Source organism: Lathyrus oleraceus, chromosome 6 (assembly GCF_024323335.1).
Source record: "Lathyrus oleraceus cultivar Zhongwan6 chromosome 6, CAAS_Psat_ZW6_1.0, whole genome shotgun sequence".
Classification (NCBI taxonomy): domain Eukaryota; kingdom Viridiplantae; phylum Streptophyta; class Magnoliopsida; order Fabales; family Fabaceae; genus Lathyrus; species Lathyrus oleraceus.
The window spans coordinates 20,195,901-20,213,082 of NC_066584.1; the positions used below are offsets into that span (position 1 = coordinate 20,195,901).

The 17,182-nt window shown below is 32.2% G+C and overlaps 1 protein-coding gene across 1 annotated transcript; it reads right to left on the minus strand.

Annotated features, from left to right (window-relative positions):
* Window positions 1-1,898: 1,898 nt before the first annotated feature.
* Window positions 1,899-9,547, minus strand: LOC127097847 (histone deacetylase 2). The gene is made up of 13 exons (XM_051036332.1): window positions 9,292-9,547; window positions 9,151-9,206; window positions 8,939-9,056; window positions 5,711-5,773; window positions 5,347-5,415; window positions 5,107-5,273; window positions 4,960-5,024; window positions 4,830-4,876; window positions 3,754-3,798; window positions 3,610-3,660; window positions 3,138-3,224; window positions 2,927-3,014; window positions 1,899-2,227 (listed from the first exon to the last, which is right to left on the minus strand). The coding sequence occupies exons 1-13, from the start codon at window positions 9,385-9,387 to the stop codon at window positions 2,136-2,138; spliced, it is 1,044 nt and encodes a 347-aa protein (XP_050892289.1). The 5' UTR covers window positions 9,388-9,547; the 3' UTR covers window positions 1,899-2,135.
* Window positions 9,548-17,182: the final 7,635 nt, after the last annotated feature.

Here is a 17,182-nt window from a genome sequence, read left to right on the forward strand (position 1 = left end):
AACAATACATTGAAGATTTTAGAATGCTAGGGTTTATTTTGAATTCTAGTTAATGATGTATGTACCCCACTATGTTTCAGTAACTTGACATAGTTGATTTGTCTATAGTTGAGTGGTGGTGTTCAACATTGATTATTGAGTTGTAATCTCCAATCACGAGATGTGTGATTGAGAAGAAAGTGAGTAGATTCTCATGTTTAGGGGAAGTCCTAAATAGAAAGTCATTGGATAGTGTTATGAAGAGACATTGAACAACATATGATTTATTGTTGCTTGTAAGACTAATTGTACTAATAGTGAATTTTCTTTTTTGGATTGTGGACTCAAATCTCCCAGACGTAAGTGTGGTTTCACCGAACTGGATAAACAACTATCATGTTATTTACTGTTTTTCTGCTTCATCATCTAGTACTTGTTTTTGTGGTGTTTATGGTTTAACTTGTCGAACCAGTTGTATAGGCCATTGTGTTCAATATTTGTCTCCTGAAAATCAGAATTTCAATGAGATTCTTTGTTTCTTATGCTTTAAAGTAGCCGAAATTTTGTCTCATACACTTCTTTAATGCAAGATCAGCACAAGGGTTTGGAGTAGAATTTACATAAAGAGAATTGATGATGTGAAGGATACTTCAATTATGACCCATTGCGACAATTTATGTCAAGCTCTACAAGGCAGCATGATGATGAAGAAGAAGAAGAATGGTGCTGCATTTGAAAATTGAGGAATTCCATTTTATTTTATAATAATTTCTGTGTACTAGAAGATCTAGTATTCATATCAAAAATATCTCTTGGTTATGGCTTAGCATAGGGTTGAAAGATCACCGCCATGTAACTTTTTATAATTGATGTAATGTGTATGGACAATTGTACTCTATTCAATACAAGTTGGAGTGTGTAGGTCCCTAATGCCAACTTGCAGAATAAGCATTCAAATTCTTGTTTGCCCAATGTCTTTATAAAGATTTCATCATGAACAAAATGATAGTTTATATCATTTTTATCCGTTTATAAAAATTTCATCATGAACCAAAATGATAGTTTATATCATTTTTATCCACTCATGAACCACTAAGTTTGCAGTAACATATAAACTCATTTGACTGTCACAACAAGACAACCATAGACCGATACTCGACCTTTGTCGAGGAACAAGACAACATATGTTGTTCCTTAGTCTTTCAAGATATTGGTCGATTTCCAAATAGAATAAAACCATCTCAACAAAAAAAATCATGGGTCAAACAAAGGACACCTCCCCCAATCTGAATTACACAAAATATACCTCTATAAATCACAATCTGATCTTAACATAACTCTGCCTAATATTACCTTTCAAATAGCACACACAATGCATCCTCTTAATGTTACTCTTGTGGTTGTTACATAAATTGTGCGAGAATATCCAACCTCAAATAATTTTCAAAGCATATACATACACCATAAAAAAATCATTTAGAGTACAAGTCACTATAATGAAAAATAAATAAAAAATCGTTGCTGAATGATTGAGAGATTTTGCTCAGCCATTAGCGGCTAGTTACTTAAATTTAAATTAGTTACTCGTTGGTGCACAAATTTTATACATGGTCATCCCAACATATTTCTTATTTTCTGTGTGGTTGATATTAATGTCTCATACATGATTAAAAGTAAAAAAATTCTGGACAGTAATAAAAAAGGAAGATGGACCTCTTATATTGTCAGGAAAAGTTAGTTACTACCCAATTTGAACTAACCCCCAACAAACTAACTCACAAGTAACAACAAAAAACAATAAATGAACCTAAGAAGGTTGCATCAATTGATTTCCACTTTAATTTAAAGTAGAAAAATCATCTTTGTGGCTATGAGTATCATCTTTCAACTGTGACCTGTCGTATTAAAGAAGGTAGAAATAGAATGATAAAGTCATAGAACATTGCCCATGTAGTTAAACTCGCATTTACATACATGTTACAACTCATACATGTAAAACATGTTTTTCATCTTTCCTTTTTTTCCTTTTCTTTATGGAAAACTATACATTGAAGTTTCCATTGATATATGAACATTTTACAACGGACCATTTTTCAGGGTCGGTAAATCACACAAAAACCTCTTAACGTGTAAGTGCAAGATCACTGTTATGCAGCCTATGGACCTCCACTCGTTTCTATCAAGCATTTGTTCTCGAGATTGACTATTGAGTCTGCAATGACTCTAGCACTGGACTTCATGTATCCGCCTTAAACATGGAATGAAAATTTAACAAAACCTCATAAACATCTCAAATAGGATGAGAAAATAATCGAAGAAAGTTTGCTAAACACATATTGGTTTAGAACCCGTCATGGAAATCAAATCAAAATTTAAATAATTGTAAATCAAATCTTATTAAGAATCAAAAGATACTTATCAATAAAAATATGATATTTTTAAGTAAAAACAAATGACATAACAAAATTAAAAAACTTATATATCATATACGAACATCAAAAGTAAATCAAGTTTCAAGTTTTAAATCAAATGACAAAAGAAATATCCATTACGACATCTTATGTTGACACAGAACTTGGAAAAAATACCAGGTTAGAGAAATAAGAATCCATTTAACCCAAATGTTAACAATTTCCAAAAGTGTTGTATGTCTTATAAATGATTAGTCACATTTAATACTTTAATTGATCACATTTAATTACCATGTATTTTCAATACTTTTTATTTTACTACTATCTATGATGAAAATGGGTCTTTTGTTATAAGTCTCGCATCGGACAATATATGGCCTGAACATGTACTTATAAGTGGGGGCAATCCTCACTCTACAAAGCCGGTTTTGTAGGGCTGAATTAGGCCTAACCACATTTCTTAACACCTTTGTTATGAGATTTTTCTGTACAAACATCATGGCACACATATGGTAAGGAAGGAGAAAAAAGAAAACCTGAAGTGAGCATGACAATGGGAATTTTCTTTTCACGAGCAAACCGAAAAACTTTCTCATCTCTAAGAGCAATTCCGTCAGGACTAATCTGCATGCACAAAATAATACAAGCAATACTTATGATGTGTGGTAATGAAATTACTAAAACAGTAGGGGGACTATTTTTATCTTACATTTTACTGCAATAAATTGAATCCAACAAAGACATTACCTTCAACCTTCCTAATGGGTCACCTTCTAGGATGTCAGTTCCAGCATTATAAACTAACAACTCAGGGTTAAGCCTTCGCCCAGCAATCTTGAATCACATTGGAATGAATAACAAAAATAAGTGTTCTTCAACTGATAAACATATCTACAATATTTAATGGGTACATTTGGGAGTTATGAGTGGTAGGGAAGGGAAGAAATCAAAGGAAAAAGAATGGAAATGCGAAGGGAAGAAAAGGGAAGAGACTTGGTGGTTAAATGATGACTTTCCTCTCCCTCATTTTGACTTTTAAAATTTAGATGGTAAAGGTAAGAGAAACTGCATTATTTGATCAAATGATCCCTTAATATAGTTGAATAATTGGATAGGACAAAGCAAAGCAAAATATTGGCATATATATAGATACACACAATCCTAGTATTGTAGTAGTTACTCAAGCCAAAAACAATACAAAAGTTATATTGTAACATACCTCAAGTGCTTCATCTAATTTTAGCAGGTACTCTTCTGTACGAGTCCCGCTCTGAAAGTTCAAGGTGAGCAAAGAGAGAATTAAATGTTACTGAGAAAAATAAAAAAAATATGATTCAGGTTTTAACTGCTGTAGTGAATATACCTTCACTTCAACTTTCTGATTTATGTAGTTTCTTGCCTCATAATCCTAATATAGAACACAGAAAGGAATAGTAAGATGTGTCCTCTTAAGATGATAAACTGAGGATGAATGTGTCAGAATACATGCACATTCTAAGTTTAAAGTGAATTATGATTTACTGTTGTTACTGGAACATCGTTTCCTATCATGAGGAAAAAACATTGTTACAACATAATGACAAAGCATTGCTGTTTAAAAGACACTAATGTTTTAATAATATAATTACAGTATATTTTTTAGCAAAACATTTGCACTTTGTTTGCAAGTTAACTGTAGATGCAAGCACAGAAATGTATACATGTTGAACTTGACATGAATGCCAATTTTCAATATTCAAAACCCAATAGGTATTTATTTGAAAAGAGGCTCAACTACAAAGAGTTGATCATATTATTGAGGTTAGACTGAAGAAAAAAAAGGTTTATGTATGTTGGCACAATAAACAGAGATATAGAGAGACTAGAGGAAAACTACCAGATAAATCATTCAAAAAAACTAGAATCTAAATGTACTTCCTGAAATTTCAGCTTTCTAGCATTAGCATTGTAAGATCCATATAATTAATCCACCTAAGAGAAAAAGGACACTGTTGTTGTTTATTTAAAGTGCAGCACCTAGAGCACGATGCTTTCTCCATTGTTGGGTTTAGAGAGGGTCAAATCCATATGCAAACTTAGCTTTGAGAGAATGTTTATGCGACTAGATTCATGACCAATATCCCATAAGAAAGAAATGTCCCTGTTGTACCACGGCTCGCAATCATTTCACAAGTGGAATTTAAAAAACAACTACAATATATTTTTCATTTCATGATCACAATGGGATTCACATAGAGGATGATTCATATTTCATATCAAGACTGAGGATATGATGATCTAGATGGATGATAGAATCTTAGAACCACAGGGCACAGGCAGCATGTCAGATGTTGGCCGACAAAGTCGAATAAACCAGGTAAATGTGAAGAAACAGAAATGCAGAAATACTCAATTCATTAAAAAGAGAGGTACAAAATATCTATGAGCAGAGAGCTTTACCAAAGGATATATGCCAGGGTTATACATATCAAGAATGTAGACTCGGTCTGCCATTACAAAGGTCCTATCAGTGAAAAACCCTAAGAGATATGATGGCAAACACAAGAGGGAGAAATTATTTTGGTCATACTATCATCGGCAAAGTCCATTTCATGGCCATTTCCTTGATGTGCATCAAGATCAATAATCATCACCCTGAAAATTTTATGGACAATTTTTCCTTAAGTGTTAATAGAATTAGTTAGCCGGCAACTTTAAAGACTAAATGTGATAGTACCTTGATATATTCAACTGAACAAAAGCAAAGTGGATGCATAAAGAAATATCTGCGTAAGCACAAAATCCTCCTCCATTTTCTGCAGAACAGTGATGAAAACCTCCTCCCACATTAATGGCCCATCCTCTCTCCTTTGCAAGTTTTGCAGCCAATATAGTTCCTCCAACCTTCCATTAGTACAGGAGTTAGATCATATAACTGGAGACCTTAAACAGACTTCAAGAAAAAAAGTAGCTTTACCTGTTTCCTAAATGGAAAAAGAACTTTATGTTGCACCAGACAATTGGGAAAAAATGCCACAGGAGGGACCTATATTGTATTTACTCTATGTCAGTAAATAATCCTTAATATGTCAACTTAATAAAGCCCCAGTAATGTCATTATGTTATCAGAAAAACAATGGAAACAAATAAACCAACAAATTCCAGCAACACCATAAAAATTTATGTCAACTCTACACCATCACCAACACAGTAGATATTTATAATAAACTAGACAGAAATTTCCATTTAAGTACTCCACAGAGAAAAGCAAGTAATGACAATAGGTTTAAACCACGGAAGAGTAAATAACTGCCTCAGGCTTACATGTAAGTGGAAAGTACCTCAATTATCTTGGCAACATTCGAACTTTGGTTCAGACTATTCAAGTATGATTTTGAGTGTACCTTTAGATTGAAAAAAGGAAAGAAAGAAAATGCATTTAGCACAGGACACTGGTTAAAATGGATCAGATTGAATCATAGCGTATTTTGTCACAGCATGTAAAGCATAAAAGGCAAGCAAAACGATCAATGAGGTAGCTACATCATCAGAAACTCAGAATATAAGCCACGAAAAGCAAGGACTGTCAGTAGGTTTAAAGTCTAGATATCTAGTAACTGATATTTGCTAATTAGAATAATACTAATTAGCAAATATAAATGGCATATATTACTGCAACACATTTATTGGGCTGTGATTAATACTATTAATTAGTATAATAAATTGCATAAATGTATATATGGCAGTTGCAGATTTATGAGGCTGAGTCAGCCCCTTAACTTGTAATTTGAAGTGTATTTATATGGGATTTCTCGAGAGAAGATTCAGTTTTCAGAATATTTTTGAATTTGACAAGGACAACTATGTTCTTAAGGACGATGAGCAATAAAAAACAAATATCTTATATATTAACTTAACATGGTAAAAATGATAGAGGAGAAATGTTAACAAGGGCATTAGTTAAATAGAAAGTAATTAAACTACTTAAGTTGCTAATGAACTTAATATTCTTTTTACTTATTAATTTCTTAAATAGTGTTAGCTATTGGCCACCGAGCCGAGACCCGTGACAATGGAGGGAGCATTTGAATAATCAGCTTAATCAAATGCTTATGATATGAGAATTCATGTCATAAGTGATTCAATGTATGTTTGGTTTCACAGTTAGAGCACTTAGAATTGTTTCTAGATGTGTAGAATTGTTTTTGACATGTTTGTTTCTAGATGTGTAGAATTGTTTTTGACATGTTTATTGCTCTCGAGTACAATTGATTATGCTTTCCAGAATGGATTCAAGTTGAAGGTAAGATTTGTAGCTTTTGAACCTAAAGGTTATTTTCACACTAAAGTTTACTGTTCAACTCACTCTTGCAAGAATTTATCCAAACATAAATCATATCAACTCACTTTTAGCTAGAATCAATTTTATAGGGTCAATTCACTTAGAGTCTATATTTTTTACAGCATAACCAAAAAAGGGAATTAAAATGTTGGTTGTGTTTTCAACATTTATTTTTAATATAGAATCAGAATTTGGGTGAATGGAGATAAAAAAGGGACAAAAATAAAATAGTAAAAAGAGGATTCCAGGATTCCATGGTTCTAAATCATATGCATATAAAACAGAGAGCACAAGACTCTAAAGGTAACATTGTAATTGTAATTTATAATACGTGAATGGCACAATGAATGATCCTATTTGTAGATGTTTGATTGGTTGCAGTTTATGGTAAAACACTAGCTGGATTCTAATGTCTTGACTAATGTCATGACATGCTGTGGAGATGTTTGTTTGACTGCATTGTGTGTTAGAATATCTAGCTGTACTCTGATGTCTTGACTGATGTCATGACATACTTGAGTGGTATGCTGCAGGTTTAGCTAATACAGGACTTACTAAATGTCAAACTAGATGTTATGACATTCATCCCTGACAGCAGATACTGAGGAATAGAACAGTTGGTGTTCTATTATAACTCAGTATTTATTTTCAGTCTGTTTATCAAGGAAATAACAGACCTGGAATAAGGCCTACTGTCTGAATGTCAAACTGGATGTTATGACATTCATCATTGACAGCATATACTGAACAACAGGCAGATTGGTTTTCTGCTACATTTCAGTATGTATCTCAGTCTGTTCTTCAGGAGAACAACAGACCATGGCATAAGGCTCTTTGTGTAAATGTCAAATTGGATATTGTGACATTTATTAATGTAAGCTGATACTGAAGTATGGACTGAGTGGTCCTGTACAGTACAGCATGTTGTACAGTCTGTTTTCAGGAAAAACAGACTCAGCATATGGTCTATGATGTGGACGTCAAACTGAATGTTGTGACATTCATTCCTGACAGCATATGCTAAATTGTAGGTTGGTTAGTTTTTCTGTTTCAGTAGTTTTCTCAGGCTATTCTTCGGGAAGTCAACAGCTGAGCTAAAATCCAGGAAACTAACAACTAAGCTACAATTAATGAACCTAACAAATAGCCTATTTGTTAGTACCCTAATATGTGAAAATTAGGTTAACTTGCTTGACCTTAATTTCAGGAAATACAAGTACAAGGCCCAAGTGCTGCAATATAAAAGGATGGCTATCCTTCATTCAGAACTCGGGGATTTTAGGCGTGAAGATTTTATTGTTCCATATACTTCACTGCTGTAATTTTTGTGTGTGTCTTGTATTAGGTGTATCTTGTGAGCCAAGCAATTATCACCTACATGATTGCATTGGACTAGGTGTTCATTGAGTTGTAAGTGTTGTGTCACTCTAAGCTTTTAAGCGTGAGTGCTGTGTATCTTGATTAAAGCTGTTAAGCACAATCAAGAGTTGTTTGAAGTGTGACTTCACTATAAACTTTAATATAATTAAAGGTTGTAATCACTGAGGTGATTGAGGGGGAGTGAATAGGAACTCTGATCTTAGAGTAAGATTGAAATTGCATTGGATAGGTATTAAGTGATAGGGTTAAACAGTTGGTTTAAGGTCTGAATTAATACTACTAATAGTGGATTTCTTCCCTAGCTTGGTAGCCCCCAGACGTAGGTGTGTGTGACACCGAACTGGATAAACAATTCCTTGAGTTATTTACTGCACTTACTTTTTAAGTTCTATTCTTGTCTGCGCAGAATTGGATGTCATAACATCCCTTGTGACATCGAAAGTCTGTTAACTAGAATTTCAATATTTATAGAGTCAATTGTCTTCGAAAAATTCTTAATTGCCTAACTAACTTCCTAACAAAAATTATACAAAAATAGAAGGCAAACAGGCAACAAGTTACGCCACTTCCTAAGATAACTAACTAACCATTCCAAAGAATAGCATCCTATACCAAAAAACATAGCATTATCAGTTTTCTTCAGCTATGTGAGAGAGCTTATTAACACAGTAAAACACATATTGTAAACTATTGTTATGAACTAGAACACTAAATAAGTCCAAATTAAGTCTAAGTCTAGATAAACTCTTCCAAATTTGATTAAATGACTTGGTTATTCGATAGAAAAAAAAAAACACATATTCACAAACAATTTCCAAAAAAAAAATTAAAAGAGAGTGATAATTACCACTAGAAGGTCATCTTCAGAAGCTTCAAGAGGCTCAACAATGCGATTTTTATCCAAAACACCAAAAGAAACAAGGAAATTACAAATTCGTCCCCATTTGGAGGAATCAAAAGGATGCCTAAAACAAAATAAAAACACAATTCCAAACGCAATTATTCACACAATTCCAAATTGCAGAACCGTTGGCAGCTTAATGGTTAATCGGTTATTACAGTTTCTCTATGCCGAGAAATGATATATCGTAAGAGTCGGAGTAGATAAGCGGAACCTGAATTGTGAAAAATAAAAGTAGTAAGCGGTTGAAGAAGGCGTTAGTAGAATAGGAGGTAGTTAGTGGAAGTAGGTAAGTTTACCTTGGACGGAGATACGTCGAAGTAGAGGTTGCTAGAGAGGATGCGGTTGCGGGTATCACCGCCGATAGCGGCGGAAGAAGAAGGAGATGAAGACATCGGTGTTGCTATGTGCTCCGAACCGAACCACCGTCACACCTGGTTGAATTCTGTTAGCTTAACTTTATTATATTTGATGGGAATCTATGGAAACGTGACAAATGAATGTTAAATAGTATATCATGGAGTATAAGTTAAAATGTTGGTTCAAAAATATTATAGATTTTTTTTATAAGCAAGTATAAGATATTATAGATGAAATTATGTAGTGAAAACACTAAGGGTGTGTTTGATTTAGTTTTTAAAAACAGTTTTTTTGTTTTTAAAATTTATAAAATTAAAAATTTGTTTGATTACAATGTTCTAGAAAATTATTTTTAAAAACTTTTTATTTTTATTGTTTTTAAAAGTGAAAAACAAAAACAGGTTTAATATGTTTTTCATTTTTAATTTTGGATTTCTGTATTTCAAATCTCAAATGAAAAACACGGAGAAAAGTTACAATTTTCATTAATGGCACATATGTAATTATAATCAATTTTATTATTTTTTATAATTGAGCCAAGTGAATGAAAAGCTAAGTAGTATAAATAAAAAATGAATGTAATGCACTTACATATTTGCATAAGTTTATAAACGTATTTTTTTTCTTTCTATAAACCATGACCAATTTATGCTAAATTTCATACACCATTTCTTACATTAGTTATTTATAATATCTCTATAAATAAATAAACAGTAGAATATTATAATTTAAAGTTAAATAATTTTTTCTTTTAAAATTATAAAGTTTTGTTTGTTATTATCATCATAAAAAAATTATATTTTTAATCTTATAAAAGTACATGCGAATATTTTTATTCTCTACTATTAAATCAACCTATATTTTTATATTATTTTCTATATATTTTTAAAGTAAGATAAAAAATTCCATAAAAATAAGTTGAAAGTCAAATTTTAAAGTTCGTGTTTTAATCATTTTCATTTTGAGTTTTTGTCATTTAAAGTATTAGTATTTGTTCCGTTATGGAACCAAAAATGGATGAGATTGCGAAAATCACGATGGAGTGATGCTTCACAAGTGACTCTACGATATGAATTTGTGAACCGAAGGTTGCGATCACAATGTTTCTTGAACCGAAAGTATTGATCTTGGGTCAGCGTCTTTGATCGGTGTCGATCTTGAATCGACGTTGCAAATCTCCAATACGACGATTCAAATAGGGGTACTTCCATGGTTAGCACTCCAATGCCCAAGTCAGTTTAGTGTTTGAGAAAACTGCAATGAGAGTAGAGATTAGAAAGTGTGTACCTGAAAATCCTTTGTGAAGGTATTTATACCTTGAGCTTGATGAATCAGATGGAATAAGTGGAACTCGTGTTATTAGGCATTTGGTTGACAGGAGAGGTGAGTCCCTAGGCCTTTGGCCTATACGAAACAACATTTAATTTTAATCAGGTATGAGATATAGGAAGCCCACTCTTTGAAAGAGTGAGCTTGGGTTGATGGTGAACTAAGGGATTCAAATTGTATTTTGAAGTTTTGGTCTGCCGTCGAGAGGTGGTATATGCAAATACTTCGACGCCTAAATTACTGACTATTGTGAGAGGTATTTAAGATTTAAAAAATGTGTACCTTAATATGATCCTTTAACTGTCGATATATAGTAAAAAATGGTTTTGGGGGCATATAACCTTTAAGGTAAGATGGGTATTATAAGATTATTTGATACTTGTGCTTCAATCATTTTCCATGATCATGTGTCCCTTTAGCAAAGTCTATCATAAGTCTCACAATTTAGAACCTTCTTATGGTTTATAGTTGGACGAGTGATGTTTGCAACTTGATGTCATGATGATGGTGTTGGAAGAGTGACTTAAAGCATAAGAGAGGGTGAATTGTGGTATTCAAAATTCGCGAGTACTTTTATATTTTTCTCAAATTAAGCTTTAAACAAGGTTAGTATATTCTTAAGAGTAAGTAGCAACGGAAATAAAACACTAAATAACATTAAATAAAGATAGTAGGGGTTAATTGCTTGGTTAATACTGGATATAGAGTTGTTGCAAGTCATTAATGTGTTGTCTTAATAGTTTGGTTAATTGCTTGACCTTGCTCAAATTGATTGGCTTAATGTTCCAATTAGTTGGTTGGCTTATAAAATTTTTACCAATCGATTGACACAAGTTACCAATCGATTGGTTAGTTCAAAAGTTACTAGGGGAGTGATTGAACAACTTCTTAATCACTTGACTTTCCTTAGAAAATAATTTTCAAGATAAAATCATTTGAAAAATATATTTTATAGTGTGACTGAGTTGCCTTAGTACTTCAAAGTTACTTCCTTACTTTTATAAAACTCGGGCCACTCAGACAAACACACAAACATGACTTGACGAGTTTTCACACTTTATCTGAGACTTCAAGATTATTTGCTAGATTGCTTCATATCTTATAATCACTTTAATCTTGAGTCTCATTCTGTTGATAAGGCATGAGATATTTCTCTGGTTAGATCACCATCATCGAGGTTGAAAGTTATTGCCACCGACTTCGTCACAACCTTCTTTTAGAACACTATTTTTAAAAACTCTTTCATTTTTATTTTTGTTTCTCTGGTTAGATCTAACAGTCTGCAACCTTCTTGAAATTTTGAACATGAGATTATTTTATAGTCATCAGTGACTCTGTTTATATGCTTGTTCCTGTTTTTGGAGCCTAATACTTGAGGTTATTGCCACCAGCATCATACCATATATAACCAAACTTTATACTTTATAGTACACTTTCTTGTAATTAAGAAGCAGTCTTAGTTTGTACACTTTACAGTGCTTTAACTTCTGGTAACAACTGTTGAACAAGCCTTTACTTATACTGAACCCTCATAAGGAGGCAAGGCATGAATTTGCGGCAAGGGACAAAAAGCATGAGATACGGTTAGAATTAATACAAACGGATGCAGGGGAGTGGGCAGATTAGAAATTGAAAGTTATTCTTAGGAGATTCTAGGCTTCTCAAACTTCCTAGCCTATCATTTATTATGGCATTTATATCACTTTTTTATACACTGTAATCCACGTCAGAACCACTTTGATTTTGTTTGTTATACCAAAATCAATATAATTGTGTTGATTCCTCTCTTTTATGTCAATTTACCATTAAATTCCTCTGTGATAAAACATTTTATTGTTTGTTTAACAATTTGATCACAATGCATTTACTGTTTGTTAAATATAGTTATAATGTTTTGAAAGTTTTTAATCTATTTGCAACTGATTTTAGGTACATGATAAAGCTTCTCAATTTCAAAAGAAATGGTGTGATCATTATAAGTTGTTGGAAATCATATTCAACAAAAATAATGCAACTGGAGTACTTCATCATTCATCTACTCAAGACCCTCCAAATACAGATGAAGAAAATGAGCTTGACAATCAATACCTTAACAATGGGAGTGTGAGTCATGTATGTGTTAATGATGATAGTTCAGACGATGATCTACATGAAGTTGAGCACATCACACGTAGTAGAAAGAGACAAGTTCAAGTACGATCCAAGATTATGAATCCTGATTGGAGAGAAGTGTTCATCGCCATGTCTGTTGAGAGGAAACGTGGATGGGTACTTAGACTTTAAGGATAAAGTCTTACTTAAACTTATGGTGATAGTAATGAGACATACTTCTCTTAGTACTTTGTTTATTATTTTTATGATTGTGTACTTTGTTCTGTTTGCTGACAATTGTTTGTGTTTTTATGCATTATTTTGAATTTTATAGTTATGTTATAAAACCTTTTTATTTCCTTTTTATTGAATGTACCATTCTTAAAGTTTTGTTATTAAATTGTATGACAGGTTCTAACCAGAATTGATATTAATGAAAGTGATGATTCTACTTCTGATGCAAGTGATGATGAATTCGCAGAATTTCTCTTTAATAGTATGATTTATAATTATCATCAGAAATACTTTAACAAAGCAAAGGTGTTGACATCTTCGTTGACTGGTCGTGAGTTTGTTGCTGAAGTATTAAATGGATCTGGAACAAGTTGTTTTGATTTATTTCGAATGAAGAAAGAATGTTTTATTAATTTCTGTAATGAATTGAGGGAGAAGAACTACTTATGTGACTCAAGAGATGTGCTTGTTGAAGAGAAGGTTGCTACATTTTTATTCATAATTGGTCATAATGTTCGTCATAGAGTTGTTTCAATCTGCTTTCAACATTCCACTGAAACAATATCACGCAATTTTAAGGAGGTATTGAGGGAATACAAGAAGATCCTATCATAGAAGGAACAAGTTCCAATGTCGACAACTTAACAAGGTTATCTAATGAAGGTGCAGCTGTAATGACAATGAAGAGAAATCATATTAGAGATGAGATGTGGGTACACCGTAGCAATTAAGTGAATTAATTATCTCTATGTTACATTTTCATACAAGCAACTTTGAATTTTAATGGCTATTTCTAAATACTTATGTTAGTTTGATTTCATATGTATGCTTCAGATATTGATATACGCTATAAAATTTTGATAACTTTTGTTTGAACAAGTTATTAACTTGACTCTAAAAAGGAATTAAATCATATATTTAATCATAAGAAGTTTCTATCTCGATTTTATTTAGTAATAAAATTTACACTTGTATATTTAAATATGAGTCATTAAAATTTTAATTATTATTTATTAAAATTCTTTTTCATTTTATATTAGTTAAAAAAGTAATTTTTAAAAATTGAGTTATCATTTTTTATTTTCTCATTTTTAGAACTGTTTTTAAAAATAATTTACCAAACAAATATTTTTATTTTCTCATTTTTAAAACAATTTTGAAAAGTCATGTTACCAAATAATTTTTTTAATAGTTCTCTTCTTAAAAATACTTTTCCAAAATAATTTTATAAAACATATTTTAAAAAGTGAAAAACAAAACTGATTCAAACGGGCCCTTAATGTCTATGTTAGTTTTTGTAAGGGAAAAATCATTTTAATGTGAAAAATTATGTTAAGGTTTTTAGTGAAAAATGTATAATTATATGTTTAAAGAGAATCACAAAAAAGATTGAAATCAAAAGAAAGTTAGGTGAAGTGCATGATATAAACAAATGAAGAAAATTATAAGGAAAGTAGAGAATAGAAACTTAAACAGAAAACAAAAATTCTTGAGGTAAATTGTAAAAATGCAAAGGTGCATATTTATGAACCAAATGAATTCATCATTCGATATAGTTTGGGTTTGATCGTGTTCTTTTTAACATTAAAGAGCTTTTAGAATAAAGTTTATCGGTTTTTTATCGATCCATTTCAAGTTCGCGTCACTGTATTTATGAGATATTATTTACTTTTAGTGTGAAAATTTTCACGGAGTCACAATTTTATCCTTTAGAAAATGTGTCTCATTCTGTTGAGGTGTATGAGTGTTGTATATAAACTATTGTTAGCTCCGATTCTCAAACAATGTGAGACATTGGTGTCTTCTATGGGAATTCAAAGTTCGCACCATGTCATTTTGCTTCAAGTGCGGGTAATTATTTTAGGTTGTCCAAAATAGTCTCACATTGTTTGGGAATTGAGACTAAGGATAGTTAATGTTTATAAACAATATTTATAATGTTATATTTATGAGAGTCTAAAACAAGGATAGGGAGGGTGTCCTCGTCTATGAGTTATGTCGCATGGGCATATCCCTACGGAACATATTGGCTCACCCTTGGCATGAATGACGTGTGTAATGTTGTTGGTCATATGAGAGGAAGTCCATCATGATTATCTAAAGAATACGTGGTCAACGACCTCTCCTAGTCTTGAGGGAGTGGTTGACGATGTAACACCCTAAACCCCAAAACACTTATTTTGTAAAAACATGTCGATAATTTACTCAAAAATAGAGTGTCACGATTTCTCAGCATAAACATCTTTCTCAAATATCATATTATAGCAGCGGAAAATAAATAATACAACTCAACTTTAATTGTCTCGTAGATAAAAATCAACTCCATTTTAAATCATAAAAGAAATCGTTCAATAACACTCAGAACACAAATAGAAAGGTAACTCATCTCAGTGTTACACTATCAGAGTAACACACAGAAACTAAAATAAACTCAAAAGCGATAAATGATGAAGACCCATACGTCATCCTCCAAAAAAACAACAACAACTAAGGCTATTCTACCTGAGTATCTGCACCACAGGCGTAAAGAATAACACAGACAAACAAACAGGGGCTGAGAAATACATTCATATATGTTAGTCATGCATAAAACAATAAGCATATTACAAGTATATCACTCGACAATCACATAAATTATCCACCATAATAATCAATCACAAATGTGATTATATATTCAATGTATTCATCTCCTCTACTCTAATGCATGTGGTATAAAGATTTTGGATATCAGATGTATATTACTTATTAATCTACTTGTCACTGGTTCCTCTCTAAACTTGATTCTTCTCTGAACCATTAGACTCGTCATTGATTCCTCTTTGAACCGGATTCCTCTCTGAACCATTAAACTCATCACTGGTTCCTATATGAATCTGAGACTCGTCACTGGACTGAAGTCCTACCTATCTCGGATATACATGATCCATGAATGCAACAAAAAAATGCAATACTCGTCTCAAACCTCTAACTCCAATACTCGTTATTAGTTTCTCTTTTAAACCTAAAACTCAGCATAAATATCGTCGATACAAGGCCACACAATAGTTCCTCTCTGAACCAAACTTCTCAGCATAACTCAACAATTTTATCATAACTCAGCATAATAATTAAATTATATAATTTCTCAACAATATCCATCGACAACATCAAAATAGCATCGAATAAACATCGACAACATAAACTACTCAAAAAAATCGAGTTGAATGACCCAAAATCGATCAACACAAGGGTTGACGGTCAGTCCTCCAGGCATGATGATCGTCATGTCCTCCTGACACCTATCTCCCTCACAAACATGTCATCATGCTAGCGTTTGGGCAATGGGCCTGCCCCTAAAGCCATGACGGTCAGCTCGTCAACTTGACAAACGCAATGACGGTTGGGCCGTCACCACAGTGCAGAACGCAAATTTCTGCATTTTCTCCATTTGAGCATTTTTTAAGCTCCGATTTCGACATCGAAAAACTCAAAACTCATAGAAAATAATCATACATCATTTATAGAATATTAAGCACATCAAATTCACACAAATTAATCATTCATATCATCAATTGATCATAAAACCATTAACATGTTCATCAATTTAAAGCATATCAACATGAACATAAAAACTCAGAATTTCACATACAATTTCATACAAAAATCGGTCACCAATACAACACAAAATTCACAACATATCACAAAAATCGAGAGAGGTTTTGCACAAACCATCTCAAATTCAACAATTTCATCAATGGAAGAAAATTGAAAGAAAAGAGAAATAGGATAAAGAATCATCTCTTTCCTTTATCCCCTAAACACTCATAGCATGAACAATTCTCTCTACCTCGAATGCGCAACAAACTTGAAGTTACAATAATGAAATCTCTCTCTTATGCTACTTCTTAGTCTTCTAGGGCTCCCAAAGAGAATTGAACGCAAATTCATTCCATCAATGACACACCACTCTACCACTGGGCCAAACTATATTTTGATAGTTTTCCTCGTGAAAATGATATATTACATAACTTAATTTGTTTGCTATATTTATAAAAGTTATATTTCAAACATTTCAATTACTCTTTTATTTCAATTATTTCTCTTTCTCTCTCCCACTTATAGTTTTGTTTCAATTATTATATATCACACAATATTTTAAATATTATTAAAAAATACAAAAAAAATATATATTGAAAT

Bases quoted from the DNA above. Each gene is read 5' to 3' on its own strand.
- LOC127097847 (XM_051036332.1), bottom strand. From the start codon at position 9,387: ATGTCTTCATCTCCTTCTTCTTCCGCCGCTATCGGCGGTGATACCCGC. The intron at 9,207-9,291 runs GTAAACTTACCT...TTCACAATTCAG, and splicing joins TCGACGTATCTCCGTCCAAG to GTTCCGCTTATCTACTCCGA. The intron at 3,225-3,609 runs GTATGTTACAAT...ATGTGATTCAAG, and splicing joins AATTAGATGAAGCACTTGAG to ATTGCTGGGCGAAGGCTTAA.